We start from the raw sequence: 26222 nt of genomic DNA, 5'->3' as shown, positions 1-26222 counted from the left end.
TTATACCGGTCCGATCGTTACAAGTATCAGTGGAATATAATTTAATATCAAGTTTTGATATGAACAACAGCTCACCAAACTTGACACGCATGCACATGAAAGGAAATCCAATTGACTGTTATTGGGAAACGCGTTTGGAACAATTGTACGGTGAATGCACTAGGAATGAGTCATTTTTTATTTTGCGTGACAAAGAGATGAAAAGATGCGTCAACAATAGGTTCATTGCAAACTATTAAATATCTTTACATAGGTCTGTTTGAATATCTCCTTTTTATTATGATCATTTGTATTGTGTTATATGTGTATTATGGCATGAACTATGGGATTATGGTAACGGTATTAAGATCAGACAACTCTTGAAGGCTAGATGTACTTACATGTACTGGGATTAGATGAATATTATAAATGAATTATAGAATGAATTATAGCATGTACGAATGAACTCAAACGAACAACTGAATAAACATTAGCAAGGCGATGGTTAAACCGATATTAATTCTCAACTTCCCAAAATTTCATAATTTTCCTCCCATTTTCACAACCGGTGCTGCTTCTCCTTATTATCAAATGATAGGGTTTTTGGAGTTTTTGAGAGCAAGTTATTTAGAAGTGTTCAACAGCCGCCGCTGTTCCTCTTCCATAATTTCACATCCATGTGTGCTGGAGCAAAAATGTTCGAAATTGCTGTTCATAAAGCTCTACTACAAAAATGCAGGTCAGTTATGTCATTTAACAAACATGGTTTTGTTCCCCAGCGCTCTACTACTTCAAACCTGTTAATTTTTGTGTCATCATGTGTGTGCTCCTTTGACTGTCGGCTTCAAGTTGATACGCTTTATACCGATCTTAAAGCGGCTGTGAGAAAACCTCACGAATGTTCGGCTACGTGGTACAACTCGTTTTCTTTCCCGATAATTCCAAAAACTTGGTTAGAAAAATGAATGCGACTCGTTCAAATGTCCGTTTGCTACTGTATATTCAATTGTCAAGAGTTCATTACATAATTCATTTTGAGTTCATTCTGTTATCCTATTTCTAAATTGAGTTCGAATTTCGAATTCGAACTAATAAATTCAAATGATCAATCTCCAACAGCGGCCTTTGATAGTGTTAACCATTAGCTACTTGCCTTGAAGCGTATGTAGGCTCGTATCTCGAAAATAGGCGTTATAAAGACAAAATCAAGAACACTAATTCTGCAGAATTTATTAGCTCTGTTTGTTTTGGAAGATGTTTTGGAAGATGTTTTGCAAGATAAAAGTTCTACAACTGTTTTGGAAAAAAAACAGTGTTTTGGAGGATAAAAGTTCAACAAAGCAATATAATTCATCAATAAGCTATCTTTATCCTGTTAAAAAGGTCCTTGATTTGAGAACATCTCTTCCATCATGATTGAAAATAATTAAGCATTATACGTGTATAAGTGGTTATTCATTCGAAAAAACATGATATTTTTTTTAACAATTGTTTACTATGTTAGGCTTAAGGCTTTAGTATTGTGTAATGTTATGTTCAATAACAAATATCATGTTTTTTCGAAAGGATAACCACTTATACGTAAATTTAATACTAAAGCCTTAAGCTTTACATAACCACTTAAGCTTAGAATAACCACTTATATGTATAAAGCTTAATTGTTTTCAATCATGATGGAAGAGTTGTTCTCAATATTCTGCTAAGTGTAGTGAAAATCCTATCCTGCTTTAGCATCAATTATGTAAGCCACCACATTCCTAAACCATTCGATTGATTTATTCCCGAGCTTTCTGCAATATGAATATCAAACGACACATAACTCAGTCGACGAGATTCATTTAGTGAATCCTGTAAATGCTTTTGCCGCATTGGTTAATTTCTTCGTCGCGCAAAAGAACGCTTAAACCATTCATTATACATTCACCGTACAATTGTTCCAAACGCGTTAACCACGAACAGTCAATTGGATTTCCTGTCATTATAAGCCGTCTTACATTTGGCGGCCTGTTGTTCGTATCGAAACTTGCGATTAAATTATATTCCACTGATACTTGTAACCATTCGACCGGAATGAACGACAAATTTAAAGATGTTAGATAATTCTTACCAATTGCAAGGTTATTTAAACTTGGAGGAAAGTGCACACTGTTCAACATTATTTCGGTTAGCTTGTTGCATTTTAATTCAATGTACTCCAGATTGTTCATTGTCGCTACACTTTCAATACTGAAGTTAGTAAACTCATTAAAGCTAAAATAGAGTTTTGTAATGTTCGTCCAATTGGTTATGCATTCCGGTAGTCTCGTCAGGTGGTTTGCGGAAAATGAAACTGTTTTCATTGATGGCACATCCCAATCACACAGTTCTACATGGCCGAGCTTGTTCATACTCATAGCAAGAACTTCCAAAGAGTGATGAGACAACCGACCCGATAGCGTTGTGATTCTATTCATTTGCAAATCCACCTGTTTCAAATTGACAAACACATTGAACAGCTCCATGTTTACTGTGGTAAGCATATTTTTAAATAATGTTATTTCAATGAGTGCATTGTAGAAACTACAATTCCTTTTCGATGTGTTCACAACGTAACGTATCTTATTGCTGTCAAAAATAAGTTCAGTTAAGTTATAGTGATCACAAAACACTGCCAAATCAATTTCACTTAGTTTAGTCTCTTGCACTTTCAAACTACTCAGGTGTGGTGCATTTTGAATGTCCAGTGGAATCTTCATTAGTTCATTTTTAGAAACAGCTAATTCGCCTAATGCACTGTTGGCAGCTATATCGACCCTTTTCAGATTGGAGTTTTTCACATGAACGACGATCAATGCTTTCGAAACACTAACTCGTTGAAGCTTTTTGGAGTTTGCTATCTTTACAGTGTGTACAAACGGAGGCAGTTGCTCCAGGGTCCACCGATCGACGTGTTTCATCCGCACGTTATTCATGTTCAGTACACGTACATGGGCAGGAATGTGTCGCAACGCGAATGTATCTCCTTTCGATTTGAAGTTAAAAATGTAGCACTCGGAATTGCAAGACATTTCAAATTCAGTGAAGCTGCTTGCAACGTTTGTAACGACCAGTAGCCTATTGCATGAAAAGGAACGACACGATTTTTTTTTCAATTAGAATTAATGCGATACATAATGAATGCTGAAAACACACCACACAACCCTTTGGAACATCGGTGACACTTTGGATAAAGTATGAAGAATAGAAACACAACAATCACTCGCATTGCGTGGTATGCACTCTTTGTACCGAGTTTTATACAAAAAATCCTAAAGGGAAAGTATTCGTTTTGTGATCATCAAAAGGCAATTACTTTAATTTAAAAACACTTCATTTTTACTTTAACAAAATTACTAATGATGTTCGACATCGTGCAAATTGATTTGGAGCAAAATTTATTGCTGGTTTTCCATAGAATGTCTCCATGGATGGACCATAAAGTATAAGCACGATTTAAAAAGCAAGCAAAAATAATTTTTTTTACAGAAACTTAGTAAGTTTTTAAGTCAAAATTGAATTACTTACAAAAAATGAATCATTCTTTATGATGCATGTAAACTGACCACACAAAATCATTGAGAACAAGTCTGTGGTGAGTCTCATGAGAGGCTTCAGGTCAAAAGTGTGGTCATTAGAGTACGATTAATTTTTAATATGATTTTTTTGTTCGAGAATAATCTAGCATATTAGTTGACGAGAACACGACAAACTGTGTTTAAGTCGTGTTATAGACTATTCTCCAAAAAAAATCAAAATTGTATGCTAATCACTAATGCCTACCATCAGGTTCAGCACAGACTTCTTGAACCCAACGATTTTGAACACTTTTGGTCCACAGGTTCAGGGTTTCGATTACTTTCCACCATTTGTGGATCATTTGTGCCATTTGTTCCACCAAGGCACCATTTGTGCTTTGAATGTAAGCAATGAAGCACACGAAAAATCAGCCATTTGCATCCTTCGTTTGCTAGTAATGACTAATTAATCCACCTGTTACGCACGCGATTCTAATTTTCTTTTTTTTACCAATCTGATCATAGCAACCATTATTTATCCTTCCACGTGAAAATAAGATGTTTCTGGAAACACGAATTATCCCGTCCGAACGGATATTCGGGTAAACTTGTGAGGATAAATTTAGTATAAAAGTAGGCCATATTTTAAATAAAGCAGGATTCAAACGCAGAAGCTCTTGGAGTAAAGAGGTTTAATTCTAAATATCCGAAATAGGACAGAGCCCCTGGATTTCCGAGCCAAACACCCCCTTCCGTCTGCATAGGCTTCCCAACCTTGGATCAGAAGCAACTAGCGGGAAGGACTGGTTAGTAGGCGAAGTATCAAATACTCTGTCCACTCTGCTGCTGTTTGTTTCTCCTCCGTTACAACCCTGCAACTCTTGCTGAGGGCCAAACCTTCGCGTGGCCTGCCGGAGAAGCTCGGTTCGTAACACCACCAATCCACCAATCATGTGAAGACGAAATTTCAAGCAAGAGGCACAAGTCTACTCATTTATTTATTTATTATTATGGTATCGAGCTTCCATGGCCTACATACACAATTACAACTAATGTCTTATAAACTATGGGTTCCTAAAATTAGACGTAATGCAGTCTCGTATGACATTAGAACTGTAGAACGTGATCTGGGACATGAACGTAATCCGGGAGGCAGCATTGAGGACTGTTATGGCACACAAAAATCTAGCACTGAACTAACTGGGTGAATGATATCCAGCTTCCACTCTTTCGGTAGCTTTTCCTGCCCCCCGATTTTCATGATAAGTTAATGGCTGGTATTATTGAATCCGTTCGTAGCGGCGGCGTACGTCCCGACACTCATTTTCCTAACGTACTAGATGATTGCTACAGTTATTCACTGCGTCGTTGTAGGACCGGGCTCAAGAAATGTGTTGCCATCCCTAGAATTTCATTTGAGCGCCGTACGTTCCCGCTACGAACGGATTCAATAATACCAGCCAATGTCTCTTCGGTCCAACCTTGAAGAGCTCGACCGCCAGCCCATCGCTACGAGCATACTTATTGCTCTTAAGCTGCTCGAAGTAGCAATTCTACCTTTCGATCATCTCCCGCTCGTCTGTCATTCAACATCTCGGCATATTGCGGTTTTAGGAGCAAACCCGCTCCGTGCCTCCTTCAATCTCCTGTAGAGCAAGCGAGTGTTCCCCGGCTGGGCAAGCTGCTCCAGCAGCTTTACATCTGACTCTTCAAAACGACGCTGCTTGGCCTGGAAGAGCAGGGCTTCCTGTTTCCTCAGTCATGTAGTTCTTCACCTTCTGACGGGTTTCATGTCGTAGCAGTGCGGTTGAAGAACACCTCATGAGCGTTAAATAGTGCTGTTTACATTGGACATTGATTCGGAACACACTGTAATACGCGAGCAGTGATAAAACCGTTTTTTTTTTTAGAAAATACGCCCAACGTGTAAGACTTCGGTTTGTTTTCCACTGTTTGAGCCTCCAACAGCTAGAGGATAGTTCATTGTCATGCGGTATTATGAGTTACAAGCTATGTGATCAATTCTGTTGGGAGAGCCTCATTCGTTCCTTATTTTTTTTATTATTTAAAAAAAACACATAAAGGCCGGGTGACATTGGCTGGTATTATTGAATCCGTTCGTAGCGGGAACGTACGGCGCTCGCATGAAATTCTAGGGATGGCAACACATTTCTTGAGCCCGCTCCTACAATGCCGCGGTGAATAACTATAGCAACCATCTAGTACGTTAGGAAAATGAGTGTCGGGACGTACGCCGCCGCTACGAACGGATTCAATAATACCAGCCATTATCCGTACTCGCTAGCGTAATTTCGATTTTTACTAGTGCATCTGGCGGCGGCTGACCGAAGCATTTTGTGATACAATTTGGAGCTGCTTCAGAAAATATGTTATTTTCCCATTTTTTTTACTTAAATCGGACCAGAAATATTTTGTTATAGGTAGATACACAAATTCTACTTGCATTGCATCTATTTTCGCATCGAAAAAAGATTGAAAAAATAATTTATTTTCAGATCCAGCACGACTATTCCCTCGATAACCAAAAAAAGCTTCCACCAGCCGCCGCTAGATGCGCTAGTAGTAATCGATATTATACTACTGAGTACGGATAATGTACCGCGGGCTTAAGAATCTAAATGAGTTGCTGAAAACATAGACTGAAAATGTACACAACTTATTGGTACTACACATTTTCATCGCTAACATTGCTTTCAATGTACCCAAAACATCAACAAGAGTAAAAACATCCATTGTATATTTTCCCGAGGTAGATTTGTGACATTTCGATAATTCGATATTAATCTCTATTTGACGACCACAAGATGATCACTTTCGTTTTACAAGTTGGTGTATAAAACTCGGCGTAGCAAGCTCATGACATGGCAAACGAGTGATCGTACCGTTTCGTGAACATATTTCATATTGCAGCAAAAGGGTCACCGATGTTCCGAGGGATAGTGTGGTGTGTTTTTAGTACATTTAAAGTGTATCACATTAATTCTAATCGAAAAATCTGTCCCCATTCTTCGTGCAATAGGTTCCTGATCGTGGCAAACGTAACAAGCAGTCTCGCTGAGCTTGAAATGATTTGCTATGCCAATTGCCACATTTATAACTTCGAATCGAAAGAAGATATTTTTGCATTTCAACACATTCCTGACACGGCGCATGTTCTGAACATGGAAAATGTGCAGATGAAACACGTCGATCGGTGGACCCTGGAACAACTGCCTCCTTTTGTACACACTCTAAAGATAGTAGGCTCGATAAAGCTCAAAAGGATTAGTGTTCCGAATGCGTTGCGCAACCTATATATAATGAACACCAATTTGAGAAGGATCAATATAGCTTCCAACAGCTCATTAAACAATCTAGTTTTTTCAGGATGTGGTGTGACGAAAGTTCCGCTGGACATTCAAAATGCACTACAGCTATATTGGTTGAGGCTGCATGAGTGTAAGTTAAGTGAGATTGATTTGGCAGTGTTTTGTGATCACTCATATTTAAAACTTCTTGATTGCGAGAACAACAATATACGCTACATTGTGAACACGTCAAAAAGGAATTGCAGTTTCTACAATGCACTCACTGAACTAATATTATCAACAAATATGCTTACCACAGTAGACATGGAGCTTTTCAATGTGTTTGTCAGCTTGAGACAAGTGGATTTACAAAGGAATAGAATCACAACGCTATCAGGTCGGTTGGTACATCGCTCTTTGGAAATTCTTGCGATGAATAAAAACAAGCTCGGTCATGTAGACCTGTGCGGTTGGGATGTGCCATCAATGAAAAAGGTTTCATTTGCCTCAAACAACCTTACGACACTACCGGAATGCATAACCAATTGGACGAGCGTTTCAAAGCTCGATTTTAGCTTTAATGAGTTTACCAATTTCAGTATCGAAAGTGTAGCGGGAATGAACAATCTGGTGTCAATAGAATTAGAATGCAACAAGCTAACCGAAATAATGTTGAACAGTGTGCACTTTCCTCCAAAATTAAGCTCGCTTCGTATTAATCGAAATTATCTCACATCGTTAGATTTGTCGTTCATACCGGTACGATCGTTAGACGTATTAGTGGCATATAATTTAATCTCAAGTTTTGATAAGAACAATAGCTCGCCAAACGTAACAAGTTTAAGAATGAGTGGGAATCAGATTGACTGTTCATGGGAAACGCGTTTGGAACAATTATACGGCGAATGCACTAGGAACGATTCCATTATTCTTTTGCGCAACAAACGAATGAAAACATGCGACGGCCAGAGATCCCGGCTGTATTTTGTGTTATGAATAGATCATGTCGTTGGAACTATATATCGTTTGGTGCCTTCATTGTAGATATCTCTGGAATAAACCAATCATGCACATTAATGCAGTGGCTCAGATAATTGATGGTAAAGCTGCTAAGGATATCCACTATGCTGAGTGCAATATCAATAGCATGGCCATCAATGTTTTTTTTTTATAATATTTTAGCATTTTACGTGTCGATCGTACGTTCGGATTGGACTTTTAATAAATGTTATGTTCGAGTAGAATCACAGAAAAAAAAGGTTTTCACACAAGCACGTTTTTGCAGCTGCTTTATTGGTAATTCACTTATTTTATTGTCCAAGACCAAATATATCGCACCAAAACGAAGCGCTCAAAAAAGGCGTGCTTCCTATCCCCCTTTTTTTATTCAACTCCCCGATGACGCGTTAGTTTTTTGGCGCTTTCCCCTCTTCTTTCGGGTTACCTGATGGTAATCATCGCTTTCAGCCGCCGCGCACGTTTCTTCTGTCCAATGTCTCGGCAGTGATGCCATCATGCCCCAGTCCCCGCCATCCTATATGAGAGCAGTGGTGCCATCACTCCCGAGCCCGTCAAACATTTTTGGAACGATGGCAGTGGTGCCAACAGTTACATATTTCCAGTTTCATGCTTAACAATGTACCATATTAAACCATCGATAATTGACAAACGTTGCGAAGCATGAATAACACCACGAATAAGACCAGTTGTTTATTGAATTATAATTAGTTAATGGAATTTTGATCTTGAAAACTTTATTTTGATAATCTAGTTATATGCAGCCTGAGGAAGCTAGTAGCCCTGTTTGATGATGAAGGGAGTGTTAATTTTGAACAGATTTAGACGAGGGTTTCATCATTCACTTTTAGTAGTTCTGTTAACTATTAACGGAGCAATTAATTCATTTCTTCGAGAAAAAGTCTTCCACTGAAAAGAATTAGACTCGTTATGCGAGAAACTGTAAAGAAAAATATTTTAAACAACGATGGAGAGTTTTTTTTAGTAAAAAAGAAAAATAATAATCGAAAGTATCTCACAGACAGCTCTGTGTATTTATTTTAAACGAATAAATGAAAGAAATATGAAAGAAATCATGCAACCAAAACTAAACCCCGAACAAAAGGAATTATTTGTTCCATACTTTGTTTTCGTCACTTGACAGAGCAATTGACATGTAATCGCTTTTTGATGATCAAAACAACGATTAGTTCTTCTTCTTTTTCTTCCATTTTTGTATAAAACTCTCTGCAATGGGTCTATGTCAACGTAAAACTAGTGGATGGTGGTGAGAGTAATACTTTTATTCTTCATATTTCATCAACAGTGTCATCGATGTTCCGATGGGTAGTGTGGTGTGTTTTAATACATTTAAAGAGTATCGCATTGATTGTAATTGGAAACAAAACGTGTCGTTACGCTTCATGCAATAGGTTACTGATCGTTGCAAACGCCGCAAGCAGTATTACTGGACTTCAAATGATTTGCTATGCCGAGTGCCACATTTCTAACTTCAAAACAGGAGGAGACGCGTTCGCGTTTCAACACATATCCAGCTTCATTCATGTACTGAATATGGATAACGTGCAGATGAAACAGATCGATCGGTGGATCCTGGAACTACTGCCTCCTTATGTACACACTCTAAAGATAGTAAACTCCAAAAAGCTTCAACGTGTTAGTGTTTCGAATGCATTGGGCAGCCTACATATAAAAACGACTAGTCTGAAAAGGATCGACATAGCTGCTAACAGTTCATTAAACATTTTAGCTATTTCTGGTAGTGACCTAATGCAAGTTCCCCTCGATATTAGAAATGCACCAATGCTATCTAGTTTGAGATTGCAAGAGAGTAAAGTAAGTGAAATTGATTTGGCAGCATTTTGTGAACACTCAAATTTAAGTGAACTTATTCTTGATGGGAATAAGATACGCTACGTTGTGAACTCGTCGAAAAAAAACTGCAGCATCTACGGATCCTTGACTGGGATACAGCTGTCAGACAATATGCTTACCACAGTAAACATGGAGCTGTTCAATGTGTTTGTCAGCTTGAGACAGTTGGATATACAAATGAATAGAATCACAACGCTATCGGGACGGTTGGCACATCGCTCATTGGAAGTTCTTGCGATGAATGAAAACAAGCTTGGACATGTAGACCTGTGCGGTTGGGATGTACCATCAATGAATATAGTTTCATTTTCCGCAAACCACCTGACAACACTGCCGGAATGCATAACCAATTGGACGAGCGTTTCACAGCTCATTTTAAGCTTTAATGAGTTTACCAATTTCAGTATCGAAAGTGTAGTGGGAATGAACAATCTGGTGTCAATAGATTTAGAATGCAACAAGCTAACCGAAATAATGTTGAACAGTGTGCACTTTCCTCCAAAATTAAGGTTGCTTATAATTAGTCGAAATTATCTCACATCGTTAGATTTGTCGTTCATACCAGTACAATCGTTACAAGTATCAGTGGCATATAATTTAATCTCAAGTTTCGATGCGAGCAGCACCTCGCCAAATGTAACACGTCTAAGAATGAAAGGGAATCAGATTGACTGTTCGTGGGAATCATGCTTGGAACGATTGTACGGCGAATGCATTAGAAATGAATCAATTATTAAATTGCGCGACGAAAATACGAAAAGATGCGACGACCACATGGCTAGGCAATATTATGTATAAATGGGACTGTAGGGTACTGCTCGACAGCAGCTTATAAAAAGATCGCTCAGCTCGGTCGGTGTAAACAAGGTGCATAAGTTTCTTGTCCTATATGCGTCTTTATATAAAAAAGCGAATAAACGTTCTCTTGCATTATGATTCTCAACCGCGTAAGTCATCATTCGAAAGCTCATCCATAACCTCGCGCACATGCCTGTGCGCCATACTGTCACCTCAGCTTGGGCCTCCCAGGATCCTTCCGGGGGTCGTTCTTGTGAACGGTCTAGAAGGATTTTCGGGCTGAGCCTTATTACTGGTACTATACACGTGCTTCGTTTGTCGCGACAGAACTTTTGAGGTGAACGGTTTCCTCAGGCATAGAAATCTTAACAGACTTCAAAAGCACGTTCACCTATCCGTACGTCACTCCCACGTAGTGAGCCTTTGCTAGAGTAGAACCAAAAGGCCGTGGGTGGTGCCACGATCTAAAGCTCATCTAAAACGGCATGAATGCCTGTTGGATAGTGGTATTCCATAAGTTAGTTCGTGTCGAGCCGTGGCTGCGTACTTTTTCCACCCTCATTAGCGCGGCGACGGACGATTCTATAGCATATCACTAGGCCAACCAAGCAGTGATCGGAATCGATGTTGGCTCCTTTATACGTTCCGACGTTGAACATACACGACTGCCGTCGACGATTTACCATCACGTTGTCGATCCTGGTTGGATGTGGCTCCATCAAGGAACAAGTGACCTTTTAGATATATCCCTGCGCGCAAATTCGCCCATAGTCTGTCATCAATAGCCTTGAAACCAACATGATTGCTGCTTTTAGCTGTATACTAATGGAGGAGTCCGTTCTGAGCATAACGTAGAGGACGTGGTAAAGTAAATGTCGTAGCAATGATTACCGCGCCTGTTGTGCGCACCACTCTCTAAAATAAAAAAAAATCGTGCGTAACAATATTGTACCAGTTGCGAATCGTCTTCAGTCAAGTCAATCTGCATTCCGTGAGCGTTTGCGTGTTCGTCTCGTAGGTTGTTAGCACCTAGTTCATTAGCACTTTTCCTATGTCCGATGAAGAAACTTAATAAATACTGAATACTAAAATATAACATTGGAAGAAATGCTCTTAAAAATTACGTTACGCATTAAGGCATTGGTCTAATGTTGTTGCGCGCAACATTATTGCTCAAAAACATATTGCTGAGGTGGTCTATGAATGTTGCTGGCAACATTTAGCTTTGACATTGTTTAGCGTCAAAAAAATAGCCAAGTAACAGCTCAGAGTTTATTTTTTGTCATTCACTTGTTGAATAAAGTGTTGAAAAAATAATATATACAACAAAAAATTTATTACAAATGCTTAAATTACAAATTTAGCGAATGGCAACAAAACGCACACTGCTGCTGTGTCATTTGATACACCCGATTACCAAGACCAAGGTAGATAGAAAATGTTGCCAGACAAAAATCAAATTGGTTTGAATTTGACGGGTGGTTTGAAAATTTTTAACAGCAAAAAAAACCTAGTATCATCAATTGAGTTATCCCAACAATACTGAATACGAAAATGTAACATTGGAAGAAACCCCCTTAAAAATTACGTTACGTATTAACGTGCAATTACAGATTGCAACTCCCTATCTCCACTCCTTTTGCTTTGAGTGAAGTATCTACAACCGGAAAGGTTCCACGACACAGGAAGTGGAAATTAAATAGACATTAAATGTGATGGATTTTTTACTACCCACGTTTTACAAATGCGTCTTTGTAGGGCTTTGTGTACTGATGGCAAATACATAGATGAATCAATAGGACACTTTTCGTATACTAAAGTACATTTTGGAAGTATTTTCTACATAGCCATTAAATAACGAATAACGAAATCGGGTACATTTTTTTTATACATTCATCAAATTGCGAATAAATCTATGCTCCATTTAGCCTTACCTCATTACTTCGAGCTGTGATACACCAATTCAAAATTAATCGCTGCTTTGTGGTCAGTTTTGGTTTGGGTTTCGTTTTGTTTTTATCATTATTGTATAAAACTCGGTCCAACGGGCCCACACGTAACTTGCCACGCAAAACGAGTGATTGTAGTGTTTCGCGCATTTCAGCTGCAGCTTTACTTCAGCAAAAGTGTTCAGATGGTGCAATGGACTGTGTGGTGTGTATGCAACATGCGAAGAAATAACGGAATTTTTTTTTACTAAAAACGATACTATTCCCAACACACCAGGCTACTACTGATCGTGGTAAACGCAGCAAGCATAAGCGATAAGAGTCTTAGAATGAGTTGCCCTAATCTGTGCTTCCTTTTTAACTTTCAAAAAAAAGGAGATACGTTCGCATTTCAGCAAATATCTAACACCTCGCAAAATTTATACATGCAAAATGTGTTGATGAAGCGCTTGGATCTTTCAATACTGGAACAACTGCCTGCTTTTATCGTTGAGCTAAGCATTCACTCATCAGACAGATTGAAAAGGATCAGTGTCCCAAAAGCAATAAATGTCATACACATCATAGAGTCCGGCTTGCGAAGGATCGATATTTTCGAGGGCAGTTCATTAACGAAGCTAAATGTTTATGATTGTGACATGACGAGACTTCCACGAAGTATTCGTAATGCACCAAACCTGAAATTATTCAGAATCGATAAATGTAAACTGAGCAACATTGATTTGGCAACGTTTTGTGATTATCCTTATTTGCGCGATCTTCGTTTAAATGGTAATAAGATACGGTACGTTGTAAACACGTCGAAAAGGAACTGCAGCATCTATAGTTCCGTCACACTGTTGGAATTAGGTAATAATATGCTCACCACGGTGAACATGGAGCTGTTCAATGCGTTTACCAAATTGAAGGCCTTGAGTCTTTACAACAATAAAATCGTATCGATAACGGGCCAATTGGCTCTCGACTCATTGTCAAATCTCTTAATGGGTGGAAATAGGCTAGAGCATTTGGATCTTTGTGGTTGGTATGTGCCATCAATGGAATCGGTGCTGCTTTCTTTAAACCGTTTTACAAAGATACCGGAATGTCTAAACCATTGGAAAAGTGTTTCGTCTCTCATGTTGAACCACAATCAATTCACCAGCTTTAGTATCGACAAATTGGCGGGGATGAGCAATTTAACAAATTTATATTTACAATGTAACAAGCTAACCGAAATTGAGCTGAACAGTGTATTCTTTCCCCCGAATTTAAAAAAGCTCATAGTGGACAACAATAATCTCACTCTGCTAGATTTGTCATTCATTCTGGCACAGGACTTAGTAGTGCAAGCAAGCAATAATTTCATTTCGAGCTTCAACCAAGAGAATTCCTCGCTTAATGTCACAAGTCTCACGATGGAGGGAAATCCGATTGACTGTTCATGGGCAACTCCTTTAGAACGATTGTATGGTGAATGTGTGAGGAATGAAGAATTTGATGCGTGTAGTATGATCGAAAATAACATAAAATTGTGTAGCAAACATCGGTTGTATAGGTGACAAATTCGATGATGCTGCTTTTAATATTATGCGTGATTGCTGATATGGATATAATTCCTGATGTATGACAAAGCGACAGTATTTTCACATTAAATAGACAGTTTACATCAACAATGTTGTGCTTATTTTGTCTAGCGGAAAGAAACCATTAAGTGGAAAGAAACCATCAAGCGGAAACAACCATGAACAAGAATCTTAAAAAAAGAGTTTTTTCAACAATTAAACTGGTCTAATTTAATGTGAGCCGATCTGGTGGTACAGTTGTCAACTCGTACGACTTAACAACATGCCCGTCATAGGTTCAAGCCCCGTATAGACCGTGCCCCCATACGTAGGACTGACTATCCTGGTATGGTAACAATGAGTCGAAGAAAGCAAAGCTCACTTCACCAGTGGGTACAGGCTGGCCTTGACCGACAACGGTTGTTGTGCCAAAGAAGAGGAAGAAATTTAATGTGAACGGGAATCTTCTGCAACTTTTAAATTTATTAGTTAGACATATTAAAGTGATAGTGTCGAGTAAAATGATCCACAATGTTATAATGTTTGTAAATGACTTGTTTAGTTGAATCATACGTGAAGATCAAATATCCGATGCGCTTTAATATCGATGCTTTATTTTTATTATCCTGAAAGCTTAAATCGGTACATCGATATCTTATCATACGATTCGAATAGTATACTGCTGAACAGCATCGAATCACTCTGTAATTTTGGTGCGATAAACCAGAATCAGCTCAGTACGCTGCCGTTATGCGTAACGTTACACTGCAGATCGCATACCTAACCAGCATTACAGCTGCACACTTACGTTAGGCCTTATTTCCACGGAATTGAATTCTTTCAACTGGACCCCAGTACCGACAACATCCTCTCACCAGACAGCGATATCCAGTGAAAACTGTTTCAAATTCTCCATTTAACCATTTTTAACAAAATCAACTAATAGAAGTTTATCGAGACTGCCTGACATAAGGTAATTGCACGCCACAAGATTAGAATGGAAGCTATTAAAATAAGACTTAATTACTTTATTTAATTAAATGATGATTTAAAACAGACGAATGAGGCCAATTTATTGAAAGTCTCTCTAAGAACACGATTTATTTAACATCTGGTCCACTAATCTGCAGCATTAATTGGTCCGAAACATAAAAGAAGCAAGCCAGAAATAACTTATGATCGATGGTGTTAATAATCGTGCATCTGACCAAGTGATTACGACTATGTAGTCTACGATTGACATAATGTTGGTGAAAATTATGAAAGAAAAAATAGAAACAACGTGGAGGGTAAGCAACTCCATCTCATTCATAAACCTGCGAAGCTTTGTAGTTTTAGTTCTTTTTTGTATAGAAATTTTATCTTACAGTCCAGTCCAAGAGCATGAAGCATATTTAAAATATAGCAGAAATAAGGATGATTAGTTTTTAGGATTAAAAAATATCCTGGTGTTAATTGTGTCTGTCAGTGCTACAAAATGTCCTGAGTATCACGAGATTTTCACCAACGAAAACAATTAACATATCCGTGGTGGCTTGATGCTCATTGCTGATACTCAATGAAAGTCCGTCATGACATGCCGAACACGATATGCGAGTGCTTGAGTCAACCGCGATAATCTGACTGAAAAGCTGAGCTTAATGCCGTCACAAGCATAATCATGACTTTTTATGGCTGTGAATAGTGCTGCCAAATGCCACTGTTTCAGACACCAACACTCATGACTGAAACGAAGCTCAAATCAGCTCACGTACGCAACTGAAATGATCAGAGGTGAGACTCAAACAGTTGGTGGACCAATCACATGCTTGGTGACATTTTGTTTAGCACCCAAGTCTTGATCACTCACTTAGTCATGATATTCTCTGTCGGTGATAATCATGAAATATACTTGGCGTGTGGTTCCAAGCAGCAAATTAAGCATGCTTTCTCGCTCTGTCTGGTTTGATGGTCTGTCGGGTTTAATAGAGCGAGAAACCATGCTCATTTCGTTTCTTGCTACCACTCGCTCGCACCGCATATCTCCCATGACTATCATAATGATCACCGACTGAAAATGTCACCACCAAGTGACTGACCAAGAGTTGGTCGCACACAATGTCACCAAGCATGTGATGATCGCACCAACTGTTTGAGTTTCACCTCTGATCATCCCAGTAGAGCTCGTGACGCTGACATTGTTTTGTTTCAGCCGGAATTTGTCATGACTATGTCAGTGACATTTTGCAAAACTGATTACAGTAAAAAAAAGTCATGACATAGTGACTGACCAAGCGTTGGTCGTAAAAATGCCACGAAGCGTGCATTGGTCACACCATTCGTTTTAAGTATCACCTCTGGTCATCACAATTGAGTACGTGATGCTGACGTGGATTTTGTTTCAGTCAGATTTTTTAATGACAATGACAGTGACATTTTGCAGCACTGGTGTCCCTCAATTTAGTGTTGTTAGAACTTTAAAAAAATCAATCTGCTCGTTACGCAATATTCTTGTATATTCACTTGTTTATTAAACACCGCACTGCTTAAATGCTTACAAATAACAAATTTCGTCCGAACGCTGAAAAAAGATGAGGGGGGGGGGGGTGGACGCAGATCATCTCATCCAACGCCAATGTATGTACACAGAGAAATGAATGCTTAATAAAATCAGGTTAAATCCAGCTGAAACTTACAATCGTACTTATTGCTACACACTAGAAGCGGGATTTGCTGGTACACTTTATCTATTTGTTCTCTGCCGCTATACAACTCCCGAACGAGCTCGTATAAATAAGAGCAAACGATCATTCCTACGATCGGAATCAGACCTCAATCTTATCACAACCTAGTCAATTACTTGCAAACCATGCACACCTTGTGGTTACGTGTGGTGCAGGTTTCAATTTCTATCGCCTTTGTTCGTTTGAGTATGCTTATCAAATGGGCTTTCCGGGCCTCGGGCAGCCCCAGTCCGTTCACAGCTTCTCGCCGCTCATGTTGAGCATATTGTAGTAGTTATGGTCGGGAAACCGCTCCAGCTCGATGTAGTCCGTCTCGGTTTGCAGCAACCGGTCCAGCATCTCGACCACCTCCGGGAAGCCGGGCCGCTCATTCGGATCGGCCGCCCAGCAGTAGAACATGATGTTGTACAGCTCCCGGCGGCAGTGTTCCGGCTTCTCGAGCCGGTAGCCGTCGCGCACCTTGCGCATCACATCCGCCGCCGCAATGCCCGGATAGGGCGTGGAGCCGAGCGTGACGATCTCCCACATCAGGATGCCGAAGCTCCAGATGTCGGACTTGACGGTGAAGATGTTGTCGTACAGTGACTCGGTCGCCATCCAGCGGATCGGCAACCGGCCCTCGCTCTTCCGCTCGTACACCTTGGAGGTGACGATGTCGCGGGCGAACCCAAAGTCCGCCACCTTGCACGTATGGTCGTCGGTGATGAGAATGTTACGGGCGGCCAGGTCACGATGTATGATCTGTTGGGAATACAGGAACAGGATAATCAGAAGCTCTTGGGAATACTTCACGACGACAGTACTTACCCCAAGGGATGTTAGAAAATCCATCCCACGTGCGACCTGGTACATGAACGAGGTAAGATCACCCGAGGTAAGAATCTTTGACTTGCCGTGAGTATTTCCATAGTGTCTGCAAAACGAAAAACATCAATTAGTGACATCTTGGACGATGGTGTACTCATCGGACTTACTTCTCCACGCGCGAGTTCCTCAGGAACGTCTGCAGCTTGCCCATATTGACGTACTCCAGTATCACGAAGATTGGATCCTTCTCCGTGCAGCAGCCGAGCAGCCGCACCACGTTGATGTGCGGTTCGAGCGACTTCAGCACCTGCAGCTCCGACAGCAGATCGTTCCGCTCCGCCTCGCTCGCATTTTCCTTGAGCGTTTTGACCGCCGTCACCGATACGCCCTCGTGCCCATCGATATCGGTCGCCTCGCAGCGCCAAACCTGCCCGAACGCACCCTCGCCGAGGATGTTGAACACCTTCAGCCGGTGGCGTGGAAACTCCCAGCGATCCTTCACGATCGACCCGTTCGACTCCTCGGACAGCTGGGACGTCGCCTGCAGGTGACCGTTCGTGTCCCGCTCCCACGGTGAGGTGTACCGGTTGCTGAACGCCATCGGGCCCGTCCAGTGGCTCAGCCCGATCGAGTTGCGGCTATCCTCGGCGGTGGAGGTAATGTTGCTGCTGCCGTTGCTTTGGTTTGACTTTTTGGCTTTATCGATTTTGTTTTTCTTCTTGAGCGTTTTGCTGAGCGCGCACAGATACTTGCGGAAGAAGCAGATCGCGATCAGCCCGGCGGTGACGAAAATGATCGCCACGGAGATGATCACCGGGAGCAGTATCTTGACGGTGTTGGTTTCCTCGTGCGGATGGGCATGGATCGGTACCGTGCCGGTGGTTATCGTAGGTTGGAGCGGTAGCTTTGGAGTGGTTGGTGTACTGCTCTCGCCAGCAATCGTGGGATGCGGCGCGGTAGTGTTAATCACCGGTGGAATGGGAGACAGCTTTGTTCCATTGTAGACACTCGGCTCCACGGGATGCGTCGTGGGGGAAGAATCTACCACCGTGGACGCATTTCCTGTGACGATTGGTCGATCGGGATAGGTTTTGGTTTGCTTGGACGGCGGTGGTGGCGTTGGAGTCACCTCAGCACTTTCCAGACCCGGCCCCGGCACGGTCGGTGGTTTCCGTGTAAACTGTGACGGTAGCGGTGGCAGTGGGATCTGTGGTCGCGAGCTAATTCCAGGCAGATTTATGCCCGGTGGCAGTATTTGACGTATGTTATCGATGCTGGGCGTAAACTGCGACCCGCGCGACTTGTACAAACCGGTCGCGTTTTTGCTCAGGATGTTCACGTACACCTCGTTCTTGGAGGTGACGCTGCCGTCGCTCACCGTGACGTAGACGAAAAAGTTCTGTCCAGCTCGGCCCTCGATGCTGCTGTTCAGAAACACGAACCCGGTGTTGGGGTCGATAATGAACGGTTGCTCCTGGCCGGCGACCAGTGCGTCCAGCCCAAACTCCAGCTTGTCGTCCTCGTTGTCTTCCGCATTGACGCGCGTAATCATCGTGCCGACGGTCGTGTTCTCCGGTATGCGCCAGTGCCGGTCCACCACAATTACTGGCGGTGTGTTGAGATCTTGAGCATCTGCAAAGGACGCGAATATGTGCAGGAGAGGTATGAGAAGTACGCCTTAAAATGTCAATGCACACAACCCATGCCTGATAATGAAGCTTCGTTCGCTGCGTTATCGAAGCGCAAATAGAGCTTCATTACCGGTTTGGTGAATAAATCCCCAGCCAAGGTCTTTAATGGGGGACAGGTTTGGGGCGAGTGACACGATAACAAATGACTTCCCTAGCGAAGGCTCCCCCAAGCTGGGTTTTGAATAATTTTCAAATTTACTTCCTATCACTCACAATACTTCCGAAGGACCCTACGCGGAGCGGGAAGTGCACAAGCCTAGACGAGGCGGATCCTAGACCTGGAGCCATAATCATAATAATAGTCGGCAAGTGTCATGGTCATTGAGCGAGCTAAAATTATAGACCCCGCCAGAAGAGTGATTCTGACAGCGGCACAGGTAGCAACGCAGCCTCACACCGGTGAGAACGATGGCACGGCTTCAGTAATGAACGTGAAGGCCTCGTGGAGGGAGTTCCGACGAACGGTTTGAAGGACTCGGACATAAACAAAATATTTTGTTGCCTCGGCCGCTATCGGTGCGATGGTGTGCTGTTTTGTCTGATCGCAATTCAGACGGCTTGCGGTAGTGATCCGGTGCAAAAACCGGTTCGACCGCTTTCAGTGGCCAGAAGAGAGGGATAGATAAAGAGGGGAAGACCTGAGCGAGCGAGAGAGAACGCTCCCTCCCCTATAGGGAGACCACTTTCATTTTAACACGCGCAACGTGTTGGCCGTAGGGTCGCCGTGCCACTCGCTTTCTATTGCCGTGCGTTGATCGTGCATGTGTGTGCTCTTTGCGATTGTGTCTGGCGAAGTACGATCGCATCTCGATTGCGATCTCAAGTGGCCTTTACACACGATTTGATTGTTTTGCCTACACGGAGGCTTCCATTAGCGATGATCTTACCTGCACCGGGATGCTGCAGCACGATCGCCATCCACGCAAACATTGTTAGGCAGTGGCGCAGTTTGATGCACAGCCGAACGTCGGCTGACGTCATTCGCGTTCGCCCGCTGGATGCCATCGTTCTTCCGTTTCGGATGAGAACAGTCTGAACACTGCGGCAGCTCCTGCTGGGAACAGCTTCTGTCCTGGCGGGTCAGTTCTTCACGTCGTCACGCGCAGTCATTTAGAGGGTGCCCGCGAAGCAGTAACCTCTGGCTTTACTACACTCACTCACACACACACAAACACTCGGTCGTTCGTTTAGTTGACAATTTTACTGTTTTTGCGTTGGCACTTTCTCGCCTTCCTTCCGCCGCTGTGCGGAAGTGGCAGGAAGACAGGAACAAGATTGGTTTCACCAGCTCCTCGTCCCTGTCCCGCGGTCTGTATGTGTGTGTGTGTTCCTGGGGCTTTCGGGATTTGTGTTCGACACTTTACGTAACTATCTCGAAACTTGTCACAGCAACGATTATCTTGTGCCGTCCGGTTTCACTTTCGGTTACATAGTCGCTGGCCGCGCTGGGCGACATTTTGGGTTTGCCGAAGCCACGGGTTCACACCGGTTATGTGAGACTAGGAGGGTAGGTAGGTGGACCACAAGTTGTTTTGCTTTTTGCACTTAGAGTAACTAACGTCTCGGTTGAAGCATGTAGCCACAGTTTTGGTCACATTTTGGAATGGCCGTTACGGCGGATTATGATGACAGACACTGTTACTGGTTGAGGTTACTAGGTAAAAGGAATATACAATTAAAAAATTAGTGTTCATTGAGGTATTATTAAAACACGCATTATTACATTTATTCGCACTGAACTTAACACTATACGGACATTTTGTAGCTTCTTTGTAACGTAGATATCATACAGTTCTTTGAGATGCACTTCTTTCAATTCTTTCTTGCCAATGTGAAGGTGTCATTCGACTCCTTGAAATGTGATATTCATCTCTGTTTTGTATCTTGTTCTCATTAAGAGCTCTCAAATCGAAAGGCCAAATCAGATATATACTATCTGGATCTGAAGGATTCCGAGGCATTTACCCAAAATCTAAACCAATCCAAATCAATCGAAGCTACTTTGAAAGAATATCGATTTAGCATTTACAAAAGGAACACAAAGCAAATGACAATAGTTAAATGCCAAGATACAATCTTGTTGATCACGATTTCAACATTTCTTTTGGTGATAGAATGGATTCTCGTACTGTATGTAATTAGACTAGCAAGGCTTTTGTTGAATTAAAATAGCTGAAACATGCACACTCAAGCTGGCGGTTCCGTGGTACAGTCGTCAACTCGTATGATTTAAAAACACTCTAGTCAGGGGTTCATGGGCTCAATTCGCGTATTGTGACTGTGCCTTCGTAATTAGATCTGGCTATCCGGCTCTGTGATTCTAATAAGTTTCGAAAGCTTATAAATCCGTCATTGAAATAGGTAAAAGTTGACATAGAACTTGTCAAGCTTTTAAATCAATTATATTTGGGGCAAATTACGGAGAAAGTGTACTAAAATTGTATGTTTTAAATAAATTATCAACTCTCAATGCATTTTGAAATTACAATTTTGCTGTAATTCTCGCCTTACAATGTACATCTAGTGGGTTGACCATTTATGATTTGTTATTTACTAGCAGGAAAATAATAATCTAAGCACCACAAATACTTCAAACTACTCGAAATTGCCCTACTTTTCAGTTGGAATAATTATAGATACAACTGCATAAAAACCGAAGCATTCCATTAAGAGATGATTTTATTGTTTTAGACACAACAAGACAAATTAATGCTTGAATTAAGTCATACAGCTTAATCAGTTGGAACATATCATTGATTTAATATGACTCGTTGATTGAAGATCATTAACACATCCCACAGGCTAGATCGAGCATAAATGAACCAACACACTTTAAGCCCAATCGCTCCAAGAAGGAAATATGTGAATTGAAATCGATGAAAAAAAACCACGATTAAACAATACGTTCATAAAGTCATCGCCCTTGGAAAGAGCCCCAGAAAAGCTGTTTCCATTGCTTTACCCATCCGTCCAGACGTCCGGCACCAACTGACATTTCCTCTCTTTTTCCTGCCTGCTGCACGGAAGCTCCGAAGCAAGCGCCAAGTGCTTTCGAAAGTAAGTAAATTGATAAAGCTTCGGAGTAAGCCGATTATGTGCCCGAATTTCCACCATTCAAAGTCTTCATTGTGTGAGTGCGTTTTTTAAGTTGTTGTTTTTGTTCCAATGCTCCACTGACTGTTCGACAATCGTTATGCTTTCACGGGCTGCTTGCGTTTTGTTGTGCACTGATTCCGCTTTTCGCTTGTTTCTTATTATCCTCTCATCTTTCCTTCTGATACTGTTTTTTTCGCTGTACTTCCTTTCACGTTTGTTAATTGAAAATCTATACCTTTTCCGAGCACACACACAAAACAAAAAATCGCAAGAGATGCAAAAATAATGCACAACTAAATTGGGTGAAATTGCAAATGGAAAAACAATCAAGTGATGGATGCTTTCTCAGCACCACAGACCACAAAAAAAAAAGATCGCAAATGGCAAACACGCAGACACACACACACACACACTGGACCGGCCACTGTGCGGGGTGGTAGTTTTCTCTTTCACTGACCCTGAGGCGATCGGGCGATCCTTGCGCATATCATCATCATCATCATCAACCATCAACCTTTTCCAATCTTTCCGATTTCTTTCCCCACTCGCTTGCACTGCACCCCACCAATAGATGCACCCGCCGTACACGTCATCCGCCGTCAGTCTGGTGTGATATCAGCGGTGTGTGTGTGTGTTTGCTTTTTTTGCACAACAATTTTCTCCTTTATTTCCTCCGTTTTCTTTCGCGTTTCGTGTCAAGAAAGAACCGCATCAATATAAAGAAAACAACAAAAAAAAACCGGTGAAAGACTGTCCGAGTCCGTCTCGGGCGCACTTTTCGAAGTAAAATTTTGCCTTCAAATCAACGAAACACGAGGCAGGAAGTGAGGAGAATGGTGCATTTATGGGTGGAAACTGTGGGGCGGACGCAGTTGCAACATTCCTCCAGCTCCCTCTCGGTGCTGCCTTTTGTTTTCACGGCGCAGTTCCGTCACCAACATTTCACCGTTACCGATTTCTCTTTTTTTCCCTTCTTCACTTGAACACCACGGGGTGGTGTGGTGTGCGTGTGTGGGTATGTGTTTCGTTTCTACCCCTTTCATGCTTTCTCTCTCTCTCTCTCTTTCACTTGCTCTAGCGCACATGCCCGTTCCGGGGGAGGTTTGCTTTCTTCACATTTATGCTGCTCAGTCTCCCCTCCGCACTTGCTGACTCTTTCACTCTGTCGTATAGGCGATCCCTCCATTTGCGATCACTTCTTCGCGACACTCGACTTTCCTATTCCGCTACAACGGAGTTTTGTTTCCACTTTTTTGCCTCAAGGGGTACCTTCACAACTTTGTCACCAGTCACAGTCACAGTCACAGATTGTGTGTGTGTGGTTAAATTTAATTCAATAAAATAAAAAATAAAACAAGACTTTGAGCACAGAAATTGATCAATATTCAACCACTTCACTTGCACCAGCTTTTCTGTGTTAATTCATTCAAACACGTACAACCACAATGCACACTGCCACTAAGCCCGTAGGCCCTGTTACTATCTCCATCTCGCTCTAAGCATGGAAAAATTCTTTCCCTGGGAAAGTTTCACACAAATTAGCAGCAACACAAAAATCACCAATTTGACCTATTGTTTGAGCGCCCGCTAATAAGGCGACGTTGCCTTTCCAAACACACTACAGATACGATCAAATAGCTCTAACAACACACACACACACACACACACATACACACAAATACACACATTCAATCCGTACACGGTGATGCGCTGAGCACACGTTGTAATTCGCACTTTTTGCACGTGTTACCGTGGAGTGGGTTAAACTTAACGTTGGCAACCCTTAACAGCCCTTAACAACCGATCAATCTGTGTACGGCTAAGCTACACCACGCACTACAAAACATTGAAACAACCCTCATCCCCCCCTCTCCCGCTTCGTATATGTGTGGGTTGGGGTAAGGGGTGGCGACAAAAAATAACCTACACGAAACACCCGGTTTAAGTATCGTCGAAAATCGGCCTGTCACGCGTAGCTGCCAACTTGGAAATGAAAACGAACCCGTGCGTTGCTCGTTGAACGACTGCAAAAGATCTTGGAGCTTTGCGGTGGTGTGCGTATGCTCCCCCGTTTTCAACGGAATTTGCTCTCGCAAGAGAGCATAGAAGAGCGAGAGAAAAGGGTTGAAAGATGTTTGTTTATGCTTTTATAAAGTTTTAATTGTTTGTTCTATTTTTAAAACCAATTATTGTATGTTAATAATAAATAAAACTTTTTCAATTGATCTTGTACTTCTCGCAAATAGGAAATAATTATTACTTCTTTTTTATGCTGACACATACATACAGCCCGTTTTCTTCTGCTCTCTTTCACGCTCGCTCTCGCTCTCCCTTGTTTCCAGCCGACACAAACACCACTACAACGCAGCAGCATCAACCAACCCCCATTCACCAATATTCGCAGCAAATCTGTATCTGTGACAACACAACATAAGTAAAAAAAAAAAACAACATACACCCGCTCTCTTACCGCCCCCTCCGACAATCCAATGCGGCAAGACGAATCGAAAGTTGAAAGGCTCACCAGAACAGGCTTCCCTGCTTTCCGTGCCATCTCTCCTGTGTGTGTCTGTATGGCCAGCATCCCCATGGAAGCTCAGCTGGTCTCGGCGAGGCTGTGACCAGGCTGTGATATCCCCTTGTCCGATCGGGAGGATGGGTCAGCTGCTTTTGCTTTCGTTTCGTGTAGCTCACGCCATCCGGAGGGGCGCATAATTTGGGGAATCGTATGACATTAAGCTCAACATGGATTGGAATCAAGCTTTCATAATACTGGACGGTCGTATGATTCATGCCAATTTGCATGGTGTGATGAAATCTGGGTTCAGAAAAGAAAAGGAAAAATAAATAAAAAGTATAAATTACTTAACCCGAAGCCTGGATTTGGTGGTTAAACAATTTTGACTGAGTGCATGCCAATCTCGGGTGTGAACTGCTAGTAAAACTAAAGATTTCAATGCTGCACCAAGAAGGAAGTGAAATTTCAAAATATATTTTTAATAATATTTTAGTCTTTTTATTGTTCACAAACAGTCTGCATACGATTTCAATATGTTGCGCGTGTTCCAATAAACAGATTTATAGATTGTAGGAAACTTACAAATCGAAATATTTCTATATTAAGAGTCGATCTGAAGTCCTTGAACCTGGTCAAATAATGAAAGCAGCCATCCATTTTTAAATGAATGTATTTTCAACGAACGAAATAAAAAACAAAGCACTTTTAATTAATATTCTATCCCTCCCAAACTCGAACAAAGCGTTGAAGTCTCTTGACTTGTTTTGTTGCTGATTTTTTGTTCAACCGCGCCACAATCCAAAAATCCAATTTAAACCCTACCCAATTCCGTCAACCCACTAGACTGGAATATTAATCAATTCTAGTGGGACCGGATTCACAAGCAACAAAAAAATAAAACCAAACCCCAACCAACCAAAGCCAAATCGATGTCTCACCTCGAAAATATCTCACACCATCTCGTGGGTTCGTGTCCTATTCGTGCGCTTAAGTTTCCTGTTTTTTTAGATTGTATTGGAGTTTCGTTGGTTTTGCTTGTCAGTCAGTCGCGTAAGCGATCTTCGAACGATCTCTAAAACAGCATCGCTGGTTGCTGCTGCTCAACATCTCAAGGTCGTCCGGGATGATGTTAAGCTTTCCAAGAGGGAAACGCAATCGCGGATGCGAACTTTACGCGCAACCGTGTACAAAAAGCGCTCCTGTACGGTGGTAGTTGTGTGGCGAGGGCTCCACGGCTCCAGCTCGTGTCTCTACGTACCCGGTATAGACGCTTGTGTGTGTATGAGTGTGCGTGTAAAAATAATAATATAACCATAAAGTTAGCTGGCGAACGCCGAAGGGTCATATCGTGCGCAGTAGAACGGGTGCGGAACGTGAGATTTCC

At 41.7% G+C, this 26222-nt stretch overlaps 3 protein-coding genes across 3 annotated transcripts; 2 read left to right on the top strand and 1 right to left on the bottom strand.

The window, feature by feature from the left end:
• Window positions 1-5799: 5799 nt before the first annotated feature.
• On the top strand, window positions 5800-7840 carry LOC133393561 (protein flightless-1 homolog). Its single transcript, XM_061659049.1, has 2 exons — window positions 5800-6477; window positions 6553-7840. Exons 1-2 carry the CDS (start codon window positions 6458-6460, stop codon window positions 7814-7816), a joined length of 1284 nt encoding a protein of 427 aa, XP_061515033.1. The 5' UTR covers window positions 5800-6457; the 3' UTR covers window positions 7817-7840.
• Window positions 7841-12547: 4707 nt separating this feature from the next.
• On the top strand, window positions 12548-14259 carry LOC133392843 (protein phosphatase 1 regulatory subunit pprA-like). Its single transcript, XM_061654844.1, has 2 exons — window positions 12548-12664; window positions 12737-14259. Exons 1-2 carry the CDS (start codon window positions 12645-12647, stop codon window positions 13998-14000), a joined length of 1284 nt encoding a protein of 427 aa, XP_061510828.1. The 5' UTR covers window positions 12548-12644; the 3' UTR covers window positions 14001-14259.
• A 2231-nt stretch (window positions 14260-16490) lies between these two features.
• Window positions 16491-24336, bottom strand: LOC1280989 (tyrosine kinase receptor Cad96Ca). The gene is made up of 5 exons (XM_061658040.1): window positions 24248-24336; window positions 20112-20878; window positions 17701-19165; window positions 17534-17639; window positions 16491-17467 (listed from the first exon to the last, which is right to left on the bottom strand). Exons 2-5 carry the CDS (start codon window positions 20227-20229, stop codon window positions 16961-16963), a joined length of 2196 nt encoding a protein of 731 aa, XP_061514024.1. The 5' UTR covers window positions 20230-20878; window positions 24248-24336; the 3' UTR covers window positions 16491-16960.
• Window positions 24337-26222: the final 1886 nt, after the last annotated feature.

Source organism: Anopheles gambiae, chromosome 3, assembly GCF_943734735.2.
Source record: "Anopheles gambiae chromosome 3, idAnoGambNW_F1_1, whole genome shotgun sequence".
In the NCBI taxonomy this organism is placed as follows: Eukaryota; Metazoa; Arthropoda; class Insecta; order Diptera; family Culicidae; genus Anopheles; species Anopheles gambiae.
The sequence above is the reverse complement of the archived record's forward strand: the minus strand, read 5'-3'. Positions and strand labels throughout refer to the sequence as shown.